The sequence below is a fragment of the Drosophila gunungcola genome, chromosome 3R (genome assembly GCF_025200985.1).
Source record: "Drosophila gunungcola strain Sukarami chromosome 3R, Dgunungcola_SK_2, whole genome shotgun sequence".
Lineage (NCBI taxonomy): Eukaryota > Metazoa > Arthropoda > Insecta > Diptera > Drosophilidae > Drosophila > Drosophila gunungcola.
This window is the reverse complement of record NC_069139.1, coordinates 22,012,125-22,029,648: the sequence shown is the minus strand read 5'-3', so window position 1 is coordinate 22,029,648 and position 17,524 is coordinate 22,012,125. Positions and strand designations below refer to the sequence as shown.

The 17,524-nt window shown below is 39.1% G+C and overlaps 1 protein-coding gene across 1 annotated transcript; it reads right to left on the bottom strand.

Moving 5' to 3' along the window:
- Positions 1-2,633: 2,633 nt before the first annotated feature.
- LOC128252183 (uncharacterized) lies at positions 2,634-3,353 on the bottom strand. Its single transcript, XM_052979695.1, has one exon. It carries the CDS (start codon positions 3,310-3,312, stop codon positions 2,827-2,829), a length of 486 nt encoding a protein of 161 aa, XP_052835655.1. The 5' UTR covers positions 3,313-3,353; the 3' UTR covers positions 2,634-2,826.
- Between the last annotated feature and the right edge of the window lie 14,171 nt (positions 3,354-17,524).

Sequence of the window (17,524 nt, the reverse complement as noted above, 5' to 3'; positions counted from 1 at the left end):
AGTCAAAGTTTGAGTCGGAGCAAGAGCCACCACTCCGTGGCATCCGGAGCAGGAACAAGACCCCATGACCAGGATAAGGGCGACCGCAGCTGTCAACCGTGTGTCACACACAAATGTGGCCGAAAAGGGGGCGACTGAGATATTCATAAAACGAGGAGGAACTTCCTTACAAGTGCAAGTAGGCAATCGCATTGTTCTCGACTTGACTTTTCCCAGATCCCGGCGACTCGCATTCCATCTTGGTTCCGTTCGAGGGCGTTGGCGTTGGCAGTGTCATTGTCTTCTGCCGGGTCACAGCTGGTTGCTATTTGGCCAGCAAATTATTTACATATTAAAAAATCTCTAACAATGGACATTTGATTTTCTTTGTGGGACATTTTTACAAGGAAATGGGAAAAAATATGGCTTGCAGTTCAAGGTCAACGCTAGTTTAAAGCTAACTCTGAAAGGCATACATTTTAAAATTTTTATTAAATTATAAGTATTATTTAGAATTTTAGACTTAAATAAAATATATATACAATTAATTTCTATCACTTATATAAATTTTGTTAACACTTTGGACAGCAGCAATACATGATTACATCAAAACCTGCAAGGCAGAATTAAAAATTGCTCAACTTATGGAATTGTATCCACACCCAGACTTTGGCAAAAATATAAAATTAATTTCTAAAACATAGCTTTATTCATTTTCTTAAATATATCATTTTTGTTCGATAGCGCAGCCCCACAAATTTTGTAAAGTTCCCTTGGGCACGAAATCGAGTTCTGATTTATAAACATGAAGATTTATACCATTACGCCCACATACTCAAGGCGACCATAAAAATGATAAAAAAGCAGTGTACTGCGTACTTTGTGTGTGCTTTCGTTTTGATTTTGACTTGGGAAATTCCCTCCACTAATGGTTCCCCGTTTAATGGTTTTGTTTATGGAGTGTTTAGTGATTTCTTCGTTCCGAAACAATACAGAAAAAGCTTGGTTGACTGGTTTACGGATGTCCTGCAGGCTAGTTTGCTGGTCAAACATTTCGAGGCCATGACGAATTGGCCACTTCCCTGTGATATGATGAGGCAGAACGATTGAAGGATCATTTATCATTTTTATAGCTTCGTTTTTTGAGAGGGTAAGACATAGTTCTTAAAGAGTACCAAAATAAACATTTTTCTTTATTCCATGGCATTCCTTGCCCCAAGTGAAATTATTCAAAAATGTTGCCCAATTTTCAAATTCAATTTGTCAATCATAAATTTCACGCTCTCTTAAAATAAATTTGCTGGCAATTGAAAAATTTCAAGTGCCTGTGTCAAACAAGGTTTTCCTTTCAATGTGTTGAAGCATTTTGGTTTTTTGCAACAATTTATGGGCAAACTTTTCGGGGTTTGGTCTGTCAGAGTTAAGCATCGGCCTCTGCTCTGACACATGACTTGAATGTCAATGGGCAAAGGACACACACCCCCAATGAGCCAAAAAAAATAAGGGGAGGGACCGAGGAACTGAGAGTCCTGCGTCCCAGACAATGTCGCGTTAAATTTGCACAAGTTGACGCAAATTTTGCTACTTTGTCTGCTGCAAATTCTAAACTTCTGTTTCGTTTATTTTAGTTTGGCAGAGGGGGTTACGTTTTCCTCAACATTTCCCACTCACACACCCCATTCACCACATAAATAACAAAATTTAAGGACAAAATATCAATATCCACTTTGCGGGACGCCAACTGCATGCGAATGAGTTTATTTTTGGCAGTGGGAAAGTGTCTAGATCTGAATTGGACACCGCCTGAGCCAAAAATTTCGCATTGCTAATAAAATTCTGTTTCTATTTCTTACTTTTGTTTCCCATTTTTTCTTCTCTGTTATTTTTGCATAATTTCAATTCACTCCTGGCGACAACATATTGCAAAGAACTTGGAATGTTGCGAAATTCGACGCGTTAAAGTTTTCTGAATGCAAAATTTTCGCAGCTAAATTTGAATGAATTGTTGGGAAAAGTTTTAAAAGCTGAACATCGCTCATTTTCAGATTTGATATTTTTAGAAGCTTACATATTTTAGAAGCTCATTCTTTTTAATTTTGTTATGGCTTGATCCTACAAAATTATCTTTACAAAATTATTTCTAAAATGAGATTTTTTTTAATAAACTTATGGTTGGAAATCGCATTTTAAAATATATTTTTGTTTAAAAAGATTTTATGTGCTGTTCTGTGTATCCTTATGGACTTTTTTACATTAAATATACAACAGTAAAAACCTTACTGATACCGACATAAAAACCATAATATTTAAATGCCTTTTATTTTTAAAACTGCTGGCTGGCAAGGACCATAAGCCAAATTTTATTTGTTCCTATATGACATTTACGGTCATATTCAAATAACTTCGTTTGTCATACTTCACTGGCTTTGATGTCCTTTTGAACTGGGGTTGAAGCTTGTAGCAAAATGGAAAAGGTTTCGCTAGATTAATTTGGGGTCATGCATATAATATAATTTTTTATGGTGGGAGGGTGGTTGGGAATGGGGGTTCTTTTAAACCGCAATCAAGTGGCATAAAGAAGGTTTTTTCATATGGGAAATTATTTATGGCTGAAAATCTCTTCAATGTGTCTCGAAGTCTTAAATCCCTTGCAATGCAGTGGAAAATGATTTAATTTATTGCCATCTTTCTGGGAACATGTGTTCTAACAAAGTTTTCCTAATTAGGGGTAATAGATCTTAATAACTATGTGAAATTTTATGATAAGGGTAACGAGAACACATGCTAAAAGCTCAAATGAAAATGATGTTATAACAAATTAATTTAGCTTTAATTTTTGTCTTTGAGTCACATGACATTATATTGCTCAGGTTCTCTTTTAAATATGTGTTGCTCTTTTGGCTCACGATGTTTCTTTAATATGAAAAAGATTTTTGGTTCGCTGTTTTGTTTATAAGATGGCTCCTCCATTTTTGGTCTAAGGCCTAGAATATTAAGAAACCGCCTGGCAAATCCTTTTATTCGATTAATTTCATCTGATCCTGGGACCTCCTGACTTGGCTTTTGGTTTCCTGTTTTAAAATTGATAATCCGCAAAAGCCAGTTTTCAGATTTTATTTCATTACTATTGGAGTTGGGGAGCCTTCTGGGTATCTCGTGGACGTTATAAAAATTCCTTTGCTGATCACTTAAATGTGGTTCTTCAAATAATGGATCCTTATTTCGGGCTGGACATGTACCAGGGTCATCGGGACCATCTATAAGCCTGTAGTTATAGCTCAAACTCATACTACAGAGTAGCAAGGCAATCCCAAAATGACGACGCGTTGACATTTTCACAATCGAAACTGAACTGTTGGAATTGCTTAATTCGATCATAATATTTATATATGTTTATTAAACCTTGAACTTGGGACCGGCTAAGCAAACTTGTAGATAACAGCTGGGCACGCTTAAATGAGTTTCTTGAAATATTTGCCTTTAATGCAGTATTTACATCTGCAAGTATGTGAAAAAATATTCTAGTCTGCGACGGTCTTGGTGTTTTCCCCAAATTTTTTCGACCCAGCCTGGACACAGACCACGTAACTGCCATTTGTGGTAGATGAGCTGTCCTCCCTTCCTCAACCTTTTCCCCCAGGGGATCCCAATCTCACTGAATCACTGTAAGTGACACGCGTGCCCCTCCACACAATCACCCACCGCGAATTTGTGAATTTCGTTACCTCATGAAACCGAAACTGACATGAATTCGAAAAGCGTTTCGGGGCGAACATTAACACATTTATTTTCCATTCCGTAGGTTGTCCCCTGTCGCCTCTCTCGTCAAGTGTGGGCTGAATAATTTTTTAAGTGACTTCTTTTATTTGCATTTAGAAGCGTTTAAAAAAAGTCAACTGGGACTTGCGGGTGCGTTTATGTGAATACATTTAGCATTTTAAGGAAGTTGTGGGAAGCTCTTGTGGTGGTGGATATATACTTAAAAAAAAAAAAAAGCTAAGAGGTAAAGTGTTTTCATCTTTGTTGGGGATTCTTTTTTGGCTTAATTTTTAAAACGTCTTTATAGCATGAACTATAGAATTGAAGTTTGTATATATATGATAACATTATATATCATAACATTTAAGAACCCGCATTTCTACCCTACCTTTGTTTTCAAGGTTCCTTGGGTATACTTTTTAAAGGACACCCGCTCACCAATTCCTTTAATCAGCAGGTTCATAAAAACTATTTGGCTCTGGCATTTCAGCAAAAAAAAGGCGGAAGATGGCTACACGAGAGTTTTCCATTACCCACTTAGGTGAAATTGTTTCGTGTGCATTGAACATGATTTATTATGACACATAAACAACAGCTTAACTTCCGGGTAACTTACACATATGCCCGTAGCACTGTGTGGGTGCTAAAAAAATGAAGAAAAATTGCGAAATGTCTGAGATATTGACTAAAAGCCCTGTCGGCAGTTGTGGCAATAGAAGCAGCGGCAGCCACATCAATGGCACTTACCTTTTCCGCTTAAACACCCTCAACCTGGGCATAATGGTGACCTCCCTGCCACTATTCAGTATCCCCTGCGATGCATTTGAAACAGGTTTGTCCCCGGGTTTCCTCTTCCTTCCGCCTTTTATTAGCCAGCAACTTGTTCCTTGGCCGTAACGCTGTTTTTTATGCGATGGAATGGCCCTGGCCGTGGCCATGGATGGCCATGCTCACCCGTGCATCCAGTGGTCATCATTTTTCTTGTCCCACCCGCCTGGTCACCGCCCTCCGGTGTCCTTACAACGAGCAGTTCCCTGTACGTATCCTCCTCTTTGCTGGCCCTTTGGCTGCAAAAGGGAAATTTATTGTTTTCGCCAGCAGTTTGTGTCAAATGCCCCGAGTGCCTCAGCCTTCAGGTGCGCCGGACAAAGGCCAAAAAGCTGGGGCGAGTGCGAGGGCGAGGGTGTCACATTTGACATTTAAGATGCCGCACAATGGCCTCTCGATGGCGGCTCTAATTTATACGCATCGCCTGCATGTGACACCGCCAACAAGTTTTGAGGGCGCATTTGTCGTTGCCAAAAGTTTTGGCCATTTTTTCGATCTCCATGTCCATATCCATTTGCAATTCCAATGATTTTTATGGCCATGTGAATGGGCTGCCTCCCCACGATGGCCCGGAAAAAAGAACAGCAGAAAAAACTGTTGCATTGACAAATCTAATAAACAAATGACAGCCAGACAATCGGACAACCTGTGTGCAATTGATCGGCGAGGGCTAAATTGCAAGCACATGTTGCGGTGACAAGGGAGTGTATCTAAGTTTGATTTTATTAAATGGATGTGAAATGGGAAGTGGTTAGTTAAAGCAAGTGAAAAGAAAATGTGTAAAAAAGCTAATACTATTAAGTGGTAAGGAAAAAATCGTTAAATACATTGATTAACCAGTAGAGTTTTTGACAATTAAACTATCTGAACTATTGAATGTTACAAAACTAGTAATGTTTTGTAAATGTACATGCTAAAACTTATAAAATCAGTTGAAGCCTTTAAAGTTTAATATTAGATATAAATTATTCACCTTAACTTAAGTCATTAATTTTATTTGTTTGTCTAACTAAGCATTTCACATACTTGCTTATATCAAAATCTTATTTTTCTTTGTTAATTTTCAAAGCTGTAATTATTTTTTTATGGGTGAACAAACGTTTACGTTATCAATTATGCAGTCAAGCTTTTGCTTTTGACTCTTTCTTTCTTCGCATAAGGAAGTCAATTTCCCTTGCCTCGCCTTGGTATCATCTTTTTATGGCCTTTTATGCCTTTTTTGCCTTTTATGCTGCCTTGCTGGCTTGGCTGGTTTCTTGGTTAATTGCTAGCTGCACATTGTTTAATTGTTTTATGGTTCATATGCATCTCGCCCACCGACACTCACTTTGTCTAATTGGGTCGCTCATTATATAAAGGGTTTCTGGAGATTGGACTGGGGCTGTCAGTCGAGTTCATTCTTTGGCAGCACCGTGCAACGCTCCAGTTTCTGAGATTCCCTTCTTCTATCTTGGATGTATAATCTTTGTTATTAAGTTTGTAAAATAAAGTTCTTATAATTTTGCTTACCAAAAACGGCTATCAAAATTAGTTGTGGCTTGAGGACATCATGTATAAATTGATTTAAAAATATTTAAAATAATGTATATTAGGTTTTCATTTATTTATATGGTGTATAAGGGTATTTCAAACTTGTATCTTTAAATTCACACTTTTCATCTTGTTCGTTTAGATAGAGCTGACAAGAAAAGACAACCATTTGACAGCTCCTTCCATGGTGCTTAACTGCTTGAGGTTTTTCGGTTAAATGCACCAACCCCCCCCCATCCGCCATCCCTCATCCCTATGCTCGTCATAAGCCATTAGGGCTAAGTGATTTGTTGTTGTTCCCAGGCTGCGCTTAGCACCTTGCAAATTGCCATCGGAAAAGCAGGGGAATGGGTTGTGTTGGCTTGCCATGAAGCAAACTAATTGTGCGGAAGCGCAGGACATTTTCCTTCGCCTGAGAGAAGAAGTCTGCTCCAGTTTTGGTCCTTTCCGTGCTTTATGGGTATGCATATTGTTCAATGCGTTTGCCAGTGCCCAAGTTAGAGGCTCGGGAAGCCAAAGTGTCAAAGTTTATGAAAATTCTGTGCATTCGGCATTGTGGTTGTGGTCGAAAGTTTGCTCAAAGTAGGCAAAACTTTGCCCACTCAGATACCAAGTTTTCATTGAAAAGTTTAGTGTCTGCCAGGAGTGAGTGTGTCATATGGACATATTAATTGTTACATATATTTATGGACATTTCTGGCCATTGTTGGCTTCCTGACACGCGTGACATTCTTCTGATGAGAGAGAAACCAGCAGGAAAATCAATGTCAGAAAAGTGTGACTCTGATTCGGTTCAGAAACTTGGTTTTCGATTGCTGATAACTTCGGGGTTGTTCCATGTCCTAGTCATATTTCTAATGAATTTGCTTTTGCCTTATTTGTAGTCAAATTGCGCTAAAACATTTGAATAAAATACTTCTCTTAAAGGGAATATAAATTTTGTCAGTTACTTAACTTACTCATATTCATAATCGATTGTTCTAAGATCTTACAATGAAATTAAAAAGATACTGGTAAAAATGCTACCATTAATAATTATAATAACTATTTCTGAATACCATGTGCCATAGTTCTTAACCCCTTTTCGATAAAGTTTTTAATCCACCAAAGACCGCTACAGCCCACTCTCAAATTTCTTTGAGGTCGCTTCACCCACCATAAAACTAATTGCCAGTTGTGACCTCAACTAGCGGATCAAGTTCAGCCATCCACCACCGCAGCCACAAAAGTCAAAATGCAAATGCCGAAATCTTTTCCAGCTTTACCCCGACAACTTTTCCTAATCATATGCAAACGTAAGAATTAATCAATGATTTACAAGAACAATACGTGTGCACATGTCGCCGAGTGGGCAGAGTGCCGCAGGGCAGGACGTTCCAGAGTCACTCCCAGTGGAAAACCAGGGCCCAGAAACCCAATCGGATTCTGAATCAGAATCACAACACCCGCTTGTTAAAGGTTGCCCAATGCTGGGCCACCCACTGCCCAAGGGCCCTGCTTTTTTGGCTGAGACAGGTCAATGGGAGGGCAGGGGAATGAAAATGGGAATGGGAACGGGAATAGGTTTCAGGGTCCGGTGCAATGAGCACGAACACAAATAAGGCGTCGGCACTGATCCTTGTCAACCACCGAACAGCAATAATTTCAGGGAACGAGCCAGCGATCCAGACAGCCCAATATCCCAATATCCCAACTCTGGCTAAGGCCGCTAATAATTCAATTAGTTGCAAACTCTGGTCGTTGCAGCCACAATCCGCACAGAAGTTTCTCTGCTTCTTGCAGTGGAACCGGGAATCAGGTCTGCGATTCGGGCTCGGTTCAATAATCAAAATGCCGCCGGACAAATATCGCAGCAGTGCATAAATTGGCCAGGCTGCAGAAAGTGTAAATGTGCTGGAGAACTGGTCGGTTTGGGCTATCCGACCTGGTGACTGCGCCTGGCATGGGGTCCTCCGATTTGGGACAATGTGTTGTGTGTGCTTTATATAATTGCTCTCGGCTTATTGTGCAGTAAACACAATTGAAATGGGCCACAGAGGGCAACCAAATGTGCGAATTAAACGAATCCATAAACATATCGGAAAGAGTTTCTCTTGAATGCAATCACAGAGGTTGTATGAAAATGTATTTAATAAATTTTAAATGACAGATCTCAGCAAATTTATTATAAAGTTTAAAAAAAACATTTTTGCAGCAATTAGCTTTCTAGCAAGTAGATTCGTTTTAAAATTTGTAAAACATTTTTGAAAGTCCATTATATTAAATATATGATAAATATACATTTTATCTGTATTTAAAAAAAAACCACTGGTTACTCATGTAACATTTTGAATGAAAATTGTATTAAAATGCATGAAATAAATTTATAAAAAATAGTAGATTAAAATTTTGATGCTATTACTATATTGTTTTTTTAGAATAAGTATTAGGAGTGTGAATAGATAAATACTTGATAAAAAATCAGCATTTCAACAAGAAATTTAATTTGTTTCAAGCTGCAGCTTTTCAGGTAAAATATATACCTATATAATCCAGCAGCTAAAAACCTCTGGCCACCCATAAGTACTTCCAAAAACCACATAATTTGAAATACAAGCGATTTCCAATCTATTCTATAATCCCAACCACAAACATCTTCTTAGATAAATTCGTGGCCCAGCCTTTTACCTTTTGGGTAAACAGTTTGCCAGCCACTAAACAACACGGCAAATCCTCAAGTTAAAGGCAAGTAATTGTGATATAAATAAAAGTGGAGGAGAGCCGGGACGAATCAACATATCAAGATACAAGGCGAAGGATGTTGCCGCTTGTACGACATCAGGGGGCGTGGCTGGGGGAAGGAACAGAGAGTTGGCACATGTAAATTGTGAAATTGTAAATAATCGTAAATAACGCAAATATCGCCCCCAGACCATTTTGGATGAGGCGGCGACAAAAGGTAAGCCAAGAGTTGGTGTGATTCGAGGTGGATCGCTGCAGAGCGGTGTGAGTTATTTATCCACTCACACTTGGTGTAATCCTATAAGCCGTCGATGGATTCACTCGCAGGCAGCAAATCAGTAGCTGGGAAATGACTGAGCTGCCGCGGGCTGTATTACCAAGTCTTCGCCAGACTTCAGAAGCTTGTAGTCGTTAGACTCTAACAGATTTATAGAGCACAGTCAAGTCAACGTGCTCTCCGCTCCACTCTGCAGCATGCAAAGTGAATTTATTGAGTTAAAATGCAAATTTACCAACCGTCGGCGGGCAAAGAGTGGGAGAAATGGGGGGAGTGGGTGCTGGGGAAAATAAAAAACGATTTAGCAAAAATTTCCTGCATAACACGATGCGTATTTCAGTTTCTTGCTCTGACAGATTGCCCTGTGAAGCAGATTGAGGCGCGTACTATTTATTTAAGCTGTCTGTACAAGTGTCTCGGCAATTTGTTGAAGATTAAATGCCATCTTATGTGTTGACAATTTGTTATTCTTGGGTGCGACTGGGGGATTCTATAATTTTAAAAGGTACTCTTGAGGTTTCTTCACTAGATAAAGGATGATATGAGAGCTGAAAGTGCTAATCACTTAAAACTATATTTTAATTATAGATAAATTAAAAAACAAACTTGACAAGATGAATAAAATTGTATGTTTCGCAATCGGATTTATACAATAACAGCAGCTTCGCTACTCAAGTACTTTAAATAAGGCAAAAAGTATGAGTTTAGTTAAGTATGTCTGCATCAGTTTAACAATATTAAGCTAGGTATCCAGCTTCACCTTCATCTGGGGGTCAGATGAAAAACTGTAGACTTCCCTGGCGGACAGGAAAACCAACGAAATAATTCAAACCGAGGCGCGCTTATCTCACGCTTTATCCTCGAACAACTGGGAAAACTTTACACTTTCATGGGGCAAACACGAACAAAATAAACAGCAACCGAAAGAGCAGCATGCGAGTTGTTTAGTGGCAAAGTAACCTTTATTTGTTTTGTGGCAAGCAACCTTCCAAGGATATCCGCCGCTGATAAGGCAAGCGCCAAAAAAGCCATTAAAAATCCCCCTTTGTCTTTAGCTCCGTTTTGATGATCGGGGTGCTGGCTAAAACGATGTAAACAAGTGCCATGAATGCGGCCAAGAAATTAAGCGTGTCAACATCGTGGTCGCGGCTTGCCAAAAATGCCGAACTTTGTTTGGTTGTACAATGTGTGGCGGGTAATAAAGCAGAAGCCGCAAATTATAATTTTAACCTTTTTGGCGCCCGACCAGGGACCTTAGTTTGCAGAGGTCTGCGTGGGTGGTGGCCATATACATGTGGGTGTGCGGCAGCCACGATAAGCGGCCTTGTCTCACGTCCTCGGCCTTCTAATAGAATTAAAATCCGAGAACGGAAGTGCTCCCAGCCAAAGGTCGTGCTGGCTTTTTAATGGTTACAGCTCAACCCTCGTCCTCTGGCCCCCTGGCACTTCCCATATGAGTGAAAATAATAATAACAGTAATTTGAATGCTCAACTAGAGGCGTAAAGGTTGAAAATTCATATGCAAATGATTCGGAAACATTTCCGGATGGGAAAAGAGTGGGCGAAAAGCCTAAGAGCCCTTATAATTGTTCGTGTGGCGAGCTGTTGGCCGTAAATTGAAAATAAACCATTAAGCATCTTTACTACTGCCAAAAATAATATTTCAGGATTAGTCGCAACCCATTCGCCCCGTTCTCTCTCGATTTCACACATTGCGCCAAGGTTAATTACGACACTCGACCAGGTCGCTGTAGCCAGCAGATAACGTAACCGTTTCTCCAACCACATTTGGAGTTGGGAAGGTTACTCTGATATAAAAAAGGAAACAAAAAGCCCAGAAGCTACATTTTGGTTTTATCAACATTAAATTTAAACAAAACTAAAAACTGTGTCTTAATATACATTTGTTTTTAATGTTTTTTGGTAATGCTTTTAGAGATCAAATGTATCTAGTAGATGTGATACAATAACTAAGATTTATTTATATTTTGTTGATGCTCATAAATACTTATATATACTTATATATTCTTAGACAAGTCTATTCTTTTTGCACCTGCCCTAACCGGAAAAATTGTCATATATATTTTTTTTACAATAAGAGATATTAATTAAGTTAAACTGCAAATGTCTTTAAACATTCAATACACTCTGAAATAGTCAAAAAACTTCTAAACCTTTTTCAATAAACAAAAATTATATTCGTAACTAGCAATAAACGAGAATTTAAATGTTATACCTACCTACCATGTTCAGCTCCCAACAATTTTTATTTTCTATTTTGTACTGTGGTAATTCTTTCTAAAATAAAATACATGAATTTAAAATGAATTGCGAATATAAATTCTGTAATGTTTCTTCATAAATATAATGGTAATTCTTTCTAAAATAAAATACATGAATTTAAAATGAATTGCGAATAAATATAATTTCTGTAATGTTTCTTCATAAATATAATAGTTTCTTCAAACAGTTTAGAACGCCAACAATAAAAGCAACCGTATAAGTCAGCTAACTGAGCCAAGACAACACCGACGTTGCTCAACGCCCACAGCTTTTGTTCACTCATTAGCACCTTCTTTGACTTGTAAACATTTTGGAGCAAGCTCAATCAAATTAAATGCAAATTTTGCAACTTTTAAATTGTACGCAATCAGTTGCAACACCCACGTAGGCAACCAAACTAAGCTGCAACAGCAACATCTGTTGCAGCGACAGCTGCAACATTTGCTTTGCTTGGTTACTGAAGGTTCCATTCGGCCAACAATCAGGCGACTACATTTTCACCAAGCCAATAACAAAATTTTGTGCTGGCTAACCGAGAAAACTATCCAATGTCTAGTCCCAGCCCATCTAAGCTTTTCCTCCAAACTGCTTTCTGTTGGCACTTCCAAATAGATTTTGCTGGCACCGCAAGTAATTGTCAGAAGCATTCTTTGAATGAATCCATCAATCCAACAATCCAGCAAACCAAAAAGTAAACAGATGAAAAGTGAGGACAGATAGTCGCTACCACAAATGCAAATATAATGTTAAAAGAAAGAATCAGCTAAACCAGAAATTTAAAATGGTCACACGACATTGGTAAAAATACGATGGCAGTTTTGCGGTTGCTACTGTTGTCGTAACTGCTAATGAAATGTGGCGCCAAAGTAATGGAAAAGAATTGGTTTCTATATTATTAAAAGCTGATTTATGCAATACACAAATCTAGGGAAATTTTGAAAAATGTTTGTTAAAATATTGAGATACAGAAACATATTTATGTTTTGTACTTCAAGAAAATTCTTAAAGGAAGAGTTAGAATCAAAGTGTTTCCATTGGGTTTCTAGCCGCTTTAATTGTATTTCCCCATACCAAGAGCACAAACAAAATGTTCACTAATTAATGCGCGTAGAAAGTGTCTCCCTTGGAACACAAATTTGAAATAATATCAATGACTCGTGAACAGAAACCGCACAAAGAGCAAAAATTATTCACGCTACATAATTAAGACAAGAAGCTACAAAAAGCGAGCCCAGGGTAAAGAGTTGTGTCCCGGCAACCTCAAAGCAACCGCAGACCATCCTCACCCCAAGCAAATGCCCACACCATAACTCCAACTCTAGCTGTCTGTCTACAAAGTGTTGTCATTTGTTTCACAGAGTTGGATTTAATTACACACAATTACCGGGTTTCACAGGACGATCCTTGGCGGCTTTGGAATCGATTTCCGAGGGCCGGGCAACAGGTAAGCCTCCCCCAAACCACCCACTAAAATTGGACTCCCGCTTATTAACGCCATCATCTGTGTGGACTTTGGCAACAAATTGTATGCAAATTGTAAGCGGAAACTCTTTCAAAAAGAGCAAAGCCCAAAGTACCGGGGAAATGGCAGCGAGTGCTGCAATCGTAAACCAAAACCGTTCCCCGGGGTGTGAGTATTCCTAATTGGAAACTCTTCCGTGATGTTTCGTGTTAGTTGAGTTATTATTATTATTGTAAATTAATTTCTGTTCATTAGATTTTATAATGTCACAAAGTTTTCAGTCGCGTAGCTGTGCTGAAGTGCTTTCTTTGGGAGACTGATGGGAAAGTTATGCGATGGTTAAGGCATTATTTTGGAGAATAATACTTAACCCATTATAAAAAAAATTAATTCAAATAATATTAAGTTTTAGCATTGCTGATCTGTCGTAAAGGCATCTAGTAAACTATCAAAAAGGTCTAAAAAATTTAAATTAAAAAGAATTAGAGAAGAAATATAAATATGATGTATATGTTAATATCTATATTGTTGTATTATATCTTATTTGACAACTAACTTAGTGAAGCAGGCGCAGATCCATTACATCCCTACACAAACGCACAGGACAGCGGTAAATAATCCTTTTTGAAAAGGCGCACAGAGCCAAATTAATTAATGTGCCACACAGCCGGAATTTATGGCTTGAATAGACACCGACCCAGCGGCACAGGACACACAGATGTTACAGGTGATTGTGTCAGCGCAGTGGATGTGGCATATAATAAGAAGAGGGGGATGTTGTCTCGTTGAGCTCATAATTACAGCCCACATAGACAGCACACTGCCATGCAGCCACAAATCGATGTGATCGAAACTTTCAGCACGGGAACAATGTTTTTGCATATTTTAGTTGGTAAGTTATGGTCCGGAGTTGGCTTCTAATTGAAAGTACACACACAGAGATGGGCCATTATAAACTCGAACTCATTGATTCCGCAGCGATAAAAACGGGGATATTTCGAAAATGAAAATGTTTATTATTATCATTTGCGCACACGGGATCCTGTCGACCGAGATGACAAAGCATAACAAATGGCCCGATTTGGCTCCGGTTTGGCCTGGCTTTTGCTCTCTTTCAGTTTCCCGGTCCTGGCCCATGGCCACAGTGCAGTGTTTTAATGAATTTTTAATTAGTAGCAATTAATATGGTAATTTGTTCAAGTTCCAATCGCTGAGTGTCATGAATACGACTGGGCCATTTCGTTTCTGCGATTTCAAAAGGCTCTCTAGCTGGTTTGAGTTCGTACTGCAAAAACTAATTATCATTGTTTTAAGCATCATTTAAAATTCGAAGGCAGTGGCTTTCAAAAATTAATAGTAAAGATTAAGTTTAAAAATACGCCATTCTGTTCTTAAATAAAATTTCTTTAAAATGTTTTATAAGAATTACGTGTTTCTATTGTGACTAAAGACTGTAATTCGTTATTTTAATTAGGATTTTGTGTGTTAAATATTAAATAAGTTGTGCAGAAAACAAAACAAAATTTTTAAAAGTTAGATTTAATAAAATTCTGATTAAATATAAAAAGGTAAGCCAGCAGTATGAATAATTCTCCTTCGGATATACATAAAGCAATTACTTACTACACATGCACAATAATATGGGCAGGCATGTCTGGTTTCAGTATGTCTTTGTTTATAGGCTTAATGAATTTCTTGATTAGCAATAATCTCAACTTAATCTTAACCATTTATTTACACTCATTCCCCGAACAGGGAATACAAGTGCGCCCCCAAACAACTCCATCAACTGCAGCCAAAGGAGTCAACTGCTGCGTACCGAGTCGGGAATTCAGCCAGCAGATTAATTGCATTAATTAATCGCCTAAAAAGGAACACAAAAAATGGATGGCAAGTACTAAAGTAAACAGATCTGCAGACAGAGCTGGGAAGCAGATGACGATGGCAAACAAGTGGATTTCCGGTTTTCATTAAGCCCAGTACTGTCGAAATCATTACGTTCGCAATGCAAAACATTCTTTGATATACATAGCTGGTGAATGACTTGTTTGCCCAACTACACAGAGTCCAGAACCAAAGCGCAATTTCATAATTAACATTGGGCTTCTCTATGATTATAATGGCACTGGAAACTGACCGAGCTCAGTCGGCTGGAATGGCATGAAATTTCGCCGTTTTCCTCGGACTTGATTGATCATTCCCAGCGGGCGAGCCGGTGCCAGTGCCACCCGTCGAACTTGTAATGTATCCTGTAATCGAGTGTAATCCTGTAAGACCTGCACAAAAGTCGCCCAGCTGGAGGCCGTTCCTTTGTTCGCTCATCTCAGTTGGTCCCCTCCAAAAGCGGTCTCATAATCATCATCGTCGTCTCGGTGAGTGTTCACATTGTGCAGATGGTATTAGCTTTTGACGGTTTTATTGGTCAATTGAAGAAGCTTCCTTTATTGACATTGACTTTGACTGCGAGTCATAACTCAAGTAATTATTCTGCCTTTGTGGTACTTTTTGTTTGAACTTTTTAATCAAATTGTATTTACTCATACATCCTGTTTTAACAGACTTTATTTGTTAAGAATGTGGTTGACCACTATTTTATCTGGTTTTGGGAAAATAAGTTAAAAAGTCAAACTTAAAAAAGGTAGTGAAAAACTGTTAAGTAAACAAAAAAAAATGACTAAATAGTTAAATAAAAATTCAAAGTTTTTATTTCTGAATACCAATTTGTTGGCTACTTATCCGTTGACATTCAAAGTCATCAATTCCTATAACATTCAACTTTATCTGCCTGTGGCTCGTACACTTTCCTCCCCCTTTCCATCGAAAGTCGCCTGTCCCATGAGTCGAAAAAAATCAAAATCAAATGCCATAGCAAAGTGGATTTTCCACCCTTTTTATTAGCAATTCCTCACCGACCAGGCGCATACGCGTCGGTGGTGCGGCCTCCTGTTCCGGGTTTCCACTGAGGGTGGAGGGTGGAGGATGGAGGCTGGAGTTTGGGTTCGGGCTCGGCGGTAATCCCACAATGAGCTACCATAATAGATGGCAAGCAAATTGAAGAGCTTTGTGGCCTGGTTGCGGTTGTCACCGTGGGTTTGGCTTCGGCTTCGGCATTGCCATTTGGGTGGGTTGCGGAATTGACTTGTGTGTTGCGTTTAACATTTGCGGTTTCGCACTTTTGCAACAATCCAACGACGGACGGACGGACGGACGGACGGACGGACTGACGGTCGTGTGGCGTCACCATCGACGGGGGAGATCCATCCGCATCCGTCCGGGTTTTCGGTGTCCTGCCATTGATTGTACGCAACAGGGTGGAAAGTTGAAGTGCATCCGGGAGTGGTCAGCTGCGTCTGTTGTTTGCTCTTCGCCAAAGTCTGCTGGCCAAATTACCGGGGGGGAACTGTGGACGAGATGTTCTGTCATTATGCGAATTATGAGTGGGATAAAAGGCATTAAACAGTTCATTTTTTCCTCCCATTTTTAGTCACTGGGTTTTAGGCTAATTAAAAAAAATGGCTGCTGGGGGGTGGTGGATGGTACCAGGTGAATTTGTAATTTGCAAATGAAGGCCTCTCGGGGTGTTAGTTGAGTGTTTCAGGTTGTCCGGCCCGAAAGTATGCCACATGAATTTTTGATTTTTTTTATGCCATCTAGAATACCTAAACCCACTCTTTCGCATACAAACCTATTTCCACCTTATCAGTGCTTCATGCTTGACATATTTCAACATGCATACGTATGTGAATTATCGGGAGTTCTTTTCTGTACATGTCAAAATTTGTGACATTTTTTGGAATTTCAATTTTGACAGTTGATGAGCGGTTACATGGGGGGGAGTGCTGCCAAAAATGGATGAGATTGGGGGCATCACCTGAATATATGGCCAGCTTTAAGCTCTGAAACACACATCTGATGACTCGCCTCTTCCCAGCTGATGTAATTAAATTTGTGGCTGTGACAATTTCATTTGCCCCATCTCCGCTTTTTAAGGCATGACCAACCCTTTTGCTGTTCGAAACCCTTTATGTATTTCACTTTTTTTTGCTTCTGCTGCCGCCTTGCCAAGAGGTTGAGTGTTGTTACATTATCATCGACATCGGAATGGGCGGGCCCAGCTTTCGAGTGCGTGTCCTGCGAATTTCCCGACTCCCGCTCATCTCGGCGGCAACTGTTTTGTAGTCATATTATATGTCATTTGCTCCGCAAGTGCTTTCAAATGTGCGCTTCTCCTCATTTTAAGTGATTTAATGGATTTTGCATACATGAGCAGCCCGGCAAGTTGTTAATTGCTGGAGGCGACTTCAATTAGTGGCATAGCAATGATAGGGGAAATGTCACAAGGCATTTCGAGTGTCCTCAAAAATGCAATCAGCCGGAAGTGACTTTCTGGCGAGCTGAAAACTTGACAAATGCTTTTTAATTTCAAATCTGAACACAGAATATTATTACTTTTTTTTGTAATTCTCGTCGTTAGCTACTAAAAGTATGCTATATGCACTCCACTTTTATGATTCGCCTACATAAAGATGATTTTGGAAAATCTTTTAAAAGCTCATTCACAAAATTAATCCCTTTCAGTTGTGCATTTTGTTTTTTGTTTTTCGTCCGGGAAAACCGTTTAATTAAAGAATAACAAAAGTCTGGCAAATCGACAATTGGCAGCCAGGGAATCACTCCATCAAACT